We start from the raw sequence: 7,105 nt of genomic DNA, 5'->3' as shown, positions 1-7,105 counted from the left end.
CGTTGATCCCCATAAAGTAAACCATAAAAAATTGAATTATCCCCTTTGTATTAAAGAACCATATAGAAGTGGCATGGAAAATATGAATTGCTGTTAACTTATAAACATCGACAAATCAATTTTCTACAATTTAATACTTTCTGGAAAGCTACAGATCTCTAGTGCTGGTAAAGAAAACAATTAATGGTACTCAGTGCACAATCACATGTATGTATGTAGGTATAGTAAATGACATATATGGCGCTCTCTCAGAACATAAGAAAACTGTTGCATACTACAGTAGCTTCTATCGATGATAGTCATCCTCTTGCGTTCGGAAGTGAATCCAGAAAAAGCGATGGAAACTCAAGACGTTTCCGAAAATAAATTGTATATTTTAAATTGAAATTAACCCTTACACGGATGCAGCTGAGACTTATGAAAGATTAGAAAAAGCTTCCTAGATCTCAATCGGATTGTGGTTTTCCATAGAATGCAGTCGGATTAGAATTGAACTGGATAGCAGAGTAGTCAGCCTATTTGATTTAGTCATGAAATGAGCTTCTACGTACTTTTTGCTATATTCCTCAAATTTTCGCCGACCACAAATAAGTAAATAGTTTTTTAAATAAATCAAAGAAGCGTGTTAAGAATTTTGTTTCTGAACAGTTATTATAAATATTTTATTTTTGAAGTTTCAGAGATATCTCAATTGTTACGTTCAAAATCTTTAATTGTAGATACGCTATGGAAAAACGTATCTTAAGTAGTAAAATTGATTCAACTGATCAATTATAATATAACACTACTTTAGTGCCAAGAATATAAAACACAGCCAATGTAACATGTTTGAAATTTAATAAATAAAATAATTTTATTAATTTTTCATTAAAAAATTTTCTTTCTTAAAGTTCGTATAATTTAATTAAAAAATTATGTACTTACCTATGATCGGCGGACGCTTTAGGAAAATAGCAAGAAGTACGTGCAAGATCATTGGCTACTTGCAAATGCATAACTGTTTACTCAGCGTTACGAAAAATATTCAATATGATTGGTTGAAAAGTCAGTGATATTTTAATTTGCCTAATTTTTTTGAATATATCTCACAGTGTTAAAAATGGGACTATGGGTTTGCAAGTAGCTACTCTGTAACTGATCGAAGTAGGCTAATCATTCTACTAGCCAGTTAACCCCAATCACATTGCTTTTTATGGAAAGCAATGATTGGATTGAAATCTAGGGAATTTCTATATTGTTCATAAGTCAATTGCATCCCTGCAATGGTAAATCAAGATTGAAAATACGATTAATTTTTCAATTCAAATCTTACTGTGCGAGTCGGCCCGGAAGCTTCCAGAAGTTTCCATTTTAACAAAGTGTGAGGGATGCATCGATTTAAGATCATTCTGGAAAATAATTTATATAGAAGATTCTGAAATGTACGCGTTAGTGAAATTTAATGATGGAGTTTTATTTATTTGTAAGAAAAAGAATGTTTTAAGGGTTAATAGAAATAACGAATGTTCTGTGAAATACAGTAATGGGGCAGTATATGAAGGAGTTTTACTAGCAGAGAATGGTAAGAAATAAATGTAAAATAATTATGGCCATGTGACTTCTTATTTTCAATTTTATTACCAATGGAAATTAGGTTAAAACGTGTGATGAAGCAAAATTATTGAAAAATTTGTTGGTTTATCTATTTAAAGCAATATTTCTTCAACAAATTCTATATTTAGTATCATATATATATATATACTGACTATTTGAAATTTATTCTTACACAGAAAAATAATTGATTTTGGCACATTTAATTATATAGTACTTATATTGTTCAGTACAAAATTGAAACTAACAAAGTACATTATATGTAGTATACCCATACAGCACAATTGATTAAAAATCATCTTTTAGACTTTTGGTCATCTGATTACTTAATACTGCATGGATAGTGTTTGCTGAGTCGCTTGACTGAATAATGTAGATTAATACAATTTAATTCAATTTTTAAATATAGTTTTTCTTATTAAAAGTGCATGACGAAATTGTTTCAGAAAATAAAGAGGAATTAATTGCCCAGACGAAACTAGAAATAGATAAACTTAATTTGGAAAACCAGATCACAGGTAATATCTACAAAATAAAACAGCTTTGTTTTGTCGTTTATTTATCACATTTGCTTTTCTTAATTATGTATTTAAAGTAAATCAAAGTAAACCATTTGTAGCTCAAAATGTCACTAAAACTAATACAAATATAGCATTAAAACATACATCCAAATGTGGAATGGGAAAGAAAAAACGAATAAATACTTTACGTAACAATTATAGCAATATTTTGAAGCAAGGTATCACTTAAGCATCTTACTATAATTATCAATATCATTCTTCAAATTAGTACTAAACTTTGAACTAAAATGTTTTCATTTGCATAAAGGTTCTGTATCCGTAAATATAAATAAAATTAATATCACAAGTGCAGATAAATTTATATCGGTCCCACTTAGTGATGAAACAAAATATACAGCTCTTCATTTACCTAACGCAGGAATCAATAAACATGCAAATTTAAAAGAAGGTATCAATTGCAACTATTAATGTTATATTCTAATTTCCTTTAGCTATTTTTAGTTAAATAAAATACAAGAATATAATACAAGTAAATTCATTTCTGCCTTCTAAGATATAGCCTGTGAATCTGCAAATGTTAACCAAGATGTTAATCATACAGATGTTGATAAATGTATATCGGTCTCAGTTAGTAATGAAACAGAATCTGCAGTTCTTCATTTACCTAACGCAGGATTCAATAAACATGAAAATTTAAAAGAAGGTATCAATTGCAACTATTAATGTCATATTCTAATTTCCTTGACCAATTTTTAGTTAAATAAAATACAAGAATATAATACAAGTAAATTCATTTCTGCCTTCTAAGATATAACCTGTGAATCTACAAATTTTAACCAAGATGTTAGTCATACAAATGTTGATAAGCTTATATTGGCTTCATTTGATAATGATATAAAAGATACAGTACTTTATTTATTCAATTCAAGAAATGATAATTCTGAGAATGAAGATAATTTAAAAAATATTATCAATGATAATTTTAAAGAAGGTATACTTACAATTCTTTGTATTATTGCAATAGATTTTTACTTTTAACTATTAAATATAATATTTATAATGTTTTGTATTTTAATTCAATTCAATTCTACTTTAGTGGAAGCTTATTTATCTAAAGATTTCAACTCTCTTCCAAGGATTATAAGTGATCAATATGTGAATGTGGTAACACCTACTTGGATAAAATCTTATAATTCAATGATTGATAAAAATGAATCGAAGAAGCTACATTTGAACTTAATAGAGCCAGAACAAAGTTTAGTGAAAGGTATAATTAGTACTCTTTATAGTGTCAATTTTGGTTAAAATTATTAAGGTTTAATTATTTTTTCTTTTCGCAATATATATAGTGATTGATCCTGTATCTACAACAGACAACGGGAGCACCTTAGTTAATACTATAGATTCTACCCATTTTAATTATGTAGATGAAATTTTGAAGAAAGTAGAAACCGGTAATCAAAAAGGAAGCTTGAAATATGAACTTATAAATTCTGGTACTAATTTTTCATTTAACTTACATCAATTTAATTGCAAATATTTTTTTAGTAAAAATTATAGGATTCATGATAGTAATCATAAATGCTACTTAAAATCATAAAATACTATAAATCCATAGCCTACATAACATAAGAGTGGATTTTATGAGTTCTTTGAGTTCTGTGGCATTTGTAAATACTACTACCATTATTAATTTCTATTTTATAAGCTATTATCGATAAAGATTTCTAACTGCATTTCGTAAAACCTATATCTCATAGAACATATATGCATAAAACGACCTTAAAGGAAAACAATATTTAATGAACATATGATTTAAACATTTCATGCAATTTTGTGCTGTATGTGATGAATTTGATGTTAATATTTATTCTCTTCTTTATTTTAGAGCTTGATAATAAGGAAAATTTGAGCACTTCTAAAGATAGACCTTTATCGCTTAATATTTCATTTGATCCGAATTCAGATTTCGAAAAGACCTTTTTAACATTATCTGAAAATGGTAAAGTAGTTTTCCTGTTATTAGGTTGATCTTATTAATGAAATAAATAAATATTTTTCTTATTTTAATAGAAAGAAGTTTATTACAAGCCATAGATATAAGTGTATATGAAAATAATTCTATTTCGTTCGAGGATCTCGTCTCTGCCGAAAATTTAAGGCTAGTCTCAAATATTACATAAAATGAATAGTATATAGATAATGCTTAATTATAACTTTAATATATTCTTTTTTATTATTACAGGGATGAATGTATAAAAAAATTAAATGAAAGTAAGGTTGAAGATTTATATGGTAATTCCAAAGATCCTGGTGGTAAATAATATTTTCTTTTCTGGATGCTAATAAAGATTAAGTATTCTAGATTTATTTCATTTCCACAATATTTAATCTATTTTAGAACTCGATAAAGACACAAGTAAATCGGCTAATGTAAACAATGAAGGAGATCGCATTAATGTATTTAAAACTCCTTTTAATATTGATAACATTTTAAACAATGTAGCCACAAATGCACCTGATGATAACACATTAACTATATCAGAAAAAGGAAAAAAAGCATTGTTGCTATTTTTGTAACAAGCTATATTTTAAAATAGCCAGGCATATCGAATCTTGTCACAAAAATGAGGCTGAAGTTAAAGAAATTAGTAAATTACCTAAAAAAAATCCAAATCGAAAATATCTACTTGATCAGCTCAGAAAGAAAGGAAATTATAAATATAATAGCAGCTCGATTATAAATAACGGGGATCTGATTGTGTGCCGGCTACCCAATAAAAACATGAAGAAGAAACCGAATGACTACACTACATGTGCTAGCTGTAAAGGGATGTATATGAAATCCAATATTAGGCACCATTTTGCTCAGTGTACAGAAAACTATATGAAAGGGAAAAGAACTGTTAAAATCTTAAGCCGAATGGCTGACGGGAAAATTCATGTAATTGCTAACGAAAGAGTTAAACGGGACATCATTCCCTATATGCAGGATAGTGATGTCAAGAACGCAATACGATATGACGAACTGTTAATTTTGTTTGCGAACAATTTAACGGAAAAATATAGTTATGAAAATCATTCAATGATTCGGTCCAAACTCAGATTATTAGGTAGACTATTAATAATTATAAAAGAAAAATGTAAAGACATTTCAGATTTCTGCTCCTTATATAGACCTAAATATTTTTCCTTCTGCTACCAAGCCGTAAAAATCATAGCAGGATACAACGAAGAAACTGAAACGTATACAAATCCTTCCAATATTTTACATATTGGAAAGAAGCTTAAGCAAGTTGGTCTGCTATTGGAAACTTTGTACATCGAGAGGGAAGAAAAAGAAAAGCAAATCATGACCAAAAACTTTATTAAATTAATAGTCCAAAATTTTCAGATAATAAATAAAAAGGCAATTGAAGCTCAAACTAAATACAAGCGCCAAAAACAAATTCGTTTACCAACTGCAGAAGAAATTCAAAAATTACAATCACACTTAGAAAAGAAACGCAAAATTGCGTGTAAAAATTTAAAACAACATTTTTCTTTTAATGATTGTCTAACGCTAAGCGAATGTTGCGTTGTTGAATTATTATTATTTAACCGTCGGCGCCAAGGAGAAACATCCAAAATAAAACTTGATGATTTTCACACTTATAAAGGCATAGATGCACAAGATAATCCGGAGGAATAAAATTCGCTTACACCAGAATGTAAAAAAATTGCTGACAGTTACGTAAAGGAGCGTCCAGACCAAGCGCGCCGCGCCGCGCAAAACGCTCGCTGCGCTTAAAAACAAAAAAAATCGCAATAGCGCGCCGATTACAGCACGCGCGATCCGTTCGTTGAAAAACAAAAAAGTTTTTGCAGTGCGCGCGAATGCACGGTGCGATCTTCTTCAAACATAATTTTTTAGGACGTCTATTCAACTGAGTAGCACAATTAACCTTCGTTACTAATTTCATTTACTTCATTGTTAGTCTAGTTGACAGAATCATAATTAACAATATAAATAGATAAAAAAAATGATATCTAATGCTGTATTTACTGAATCAAATAAATCGCTGAATAAAAATAAAACCAATTGTCACATATGTATACGAGAACTTGTTTAAACATAAATATATATAAAGAGAGAGAGAGAGAGAGAGAGAATTTTGCAATTTGTGCCTGGTTCCACAAGTCTTGTTTAAACTGGATTAAGTTAATTTTGCTGCATTTTATGTCACATAGAATATAACATAATTAACTTAATCCATTTTAAACAAGGCTTGTGAAACCGGACCTTAGAGCGTTGGAGACTACATGACAATTAAAGAAATTCTTTGAGGTATAGCCTGAAGACTGTAATTTTGTATTTGGTAAGACCCTAAAATTGATAAAAATGATACGAATTTTTAGAAACGTTTACATATGCTAGTGAAAGATTAACATTAATTCTTCTCTCTCTCGTCCCTTAGCTACTGGGAATCCGTATACTAAGCTCTCGTATTATTGTAAAACATAGAAGCAAAGTAATTTTGAAATTGTATTTGATTTTTTTTCAGGTACTATTAGAAGCAATAGAGAAATATGGAAAGAACACTATGTTACACCTTATAAATTCAATAATTAAAGTATTTTTTTACTATTTTAATGTTGTTCTATGTAATAGTTAGTTAAAACATTGGAGAGTAATAGATAAATTTTTATTGATGAACATTACAACTGCAAACTTTATTTTGATTTATTATTCAAATATTCCATTTCTATTTCAAACATAATATTATTTATTTGATGTATCGCAATAGCTTGAGTTTTGTCATCCAATTTTTTTAATTTGGTGATGATATGTTCCCCGAATGTTTGACACTCATCTTTCTCCTTACTGGACACATTTTTTAGCATTTGGAAAGCATAATCCACCCTAGGATCCTCAATAGTATTTAATTTTTTAGTTTTTGTTTTCGCTGGCGATGAATTTATTTTTCTATTATTATTGTTAATTTTTTTTATTT

At 28.6% G+C, this 7,105-nt stretch overlaps 1 protein-coding gene across 1 annotated transcript; it reads left to right on the top strand.

Annotated features, from left to right (window-relative positions):
• Positions 1–1,419: 1,419 nt before the first annotated feature.
• On the top strand, positions 1,420–5,802 carry LOC136777940 (GRIP and coiled-coil domain-containing protein-like). The gene is made up of 13 exons (XM_066734511.1): positions 1,420–1,561; positions 2,037–2,108; positions 2,210–2,329; positions 2,380–2,559; positions 2,665–2,814; positions 2,920–3,102; positions 3,208–3,378; positions 3,461–3,658; positions 4,000–4,113; positions 4,185–4,272; positions 4,357–4,427; positions 4,513–4,613; positions 4,657–5,802. The coding sequence occupies exons 1-13, from the start codon at positions 1,420–1,422 to the stop codon at positions 5,800–5,802; spliced, it is 2,736 nt and encodes a 911-aa protein (XP_066590608.1).
• The last annotated feature ends 1,303 nt before the right edge of the window (positions 5,803–7,105 follow it).

The sequence above is a fragment of the Prorops nasuta genome, unplaced genomic scaffold (genome assembly GCF_024137725.1).
Source record: "Prorops nasuta isolate Cenicafe-Biocafe unplaced genomic scaffold, Cenicafe_Pnas_1.2 PNAS00013, whole genome shotgun sequence".
Lineage (NCBI taxonomy): Eukaryota > Metazoa > Arthropoda > Insecta > Hymenoptera > Bethylidae > Prorops > Prorops nasuta.
Note: the sequence above shows the minus strand (reverse complement) of the source record. Positions and strands in the feature narration are given on the sequence as shown.

What these genes read in the sequence shown, in the direction of transcription:
- LOC136777940 (XM_066734511.1), top strand. Translation starts at nt 1,420, where the DNA reads ATGTACGCGTTAGTGAAATTTAATGATGGAGTTTTATTTATTTGTAAG. An exon ending in AGAACAAAGTTTAGTGAAAG is followed by an intron (nt 3,379 to 3,460) that starts GTATAATTAGTA and finishes CAATATATATAG; the next exon opens with TGATTGATCCTGTATCTACA. An exon ending in TAATTGCAAATATTTTTTTA is followed by an intron (nt 3,659 to 3,999) that starts GTAAAAATTATA and finishes TCTTTATTTTAG; the next exon opens with AGCTTGATAATAAGGAAAAT.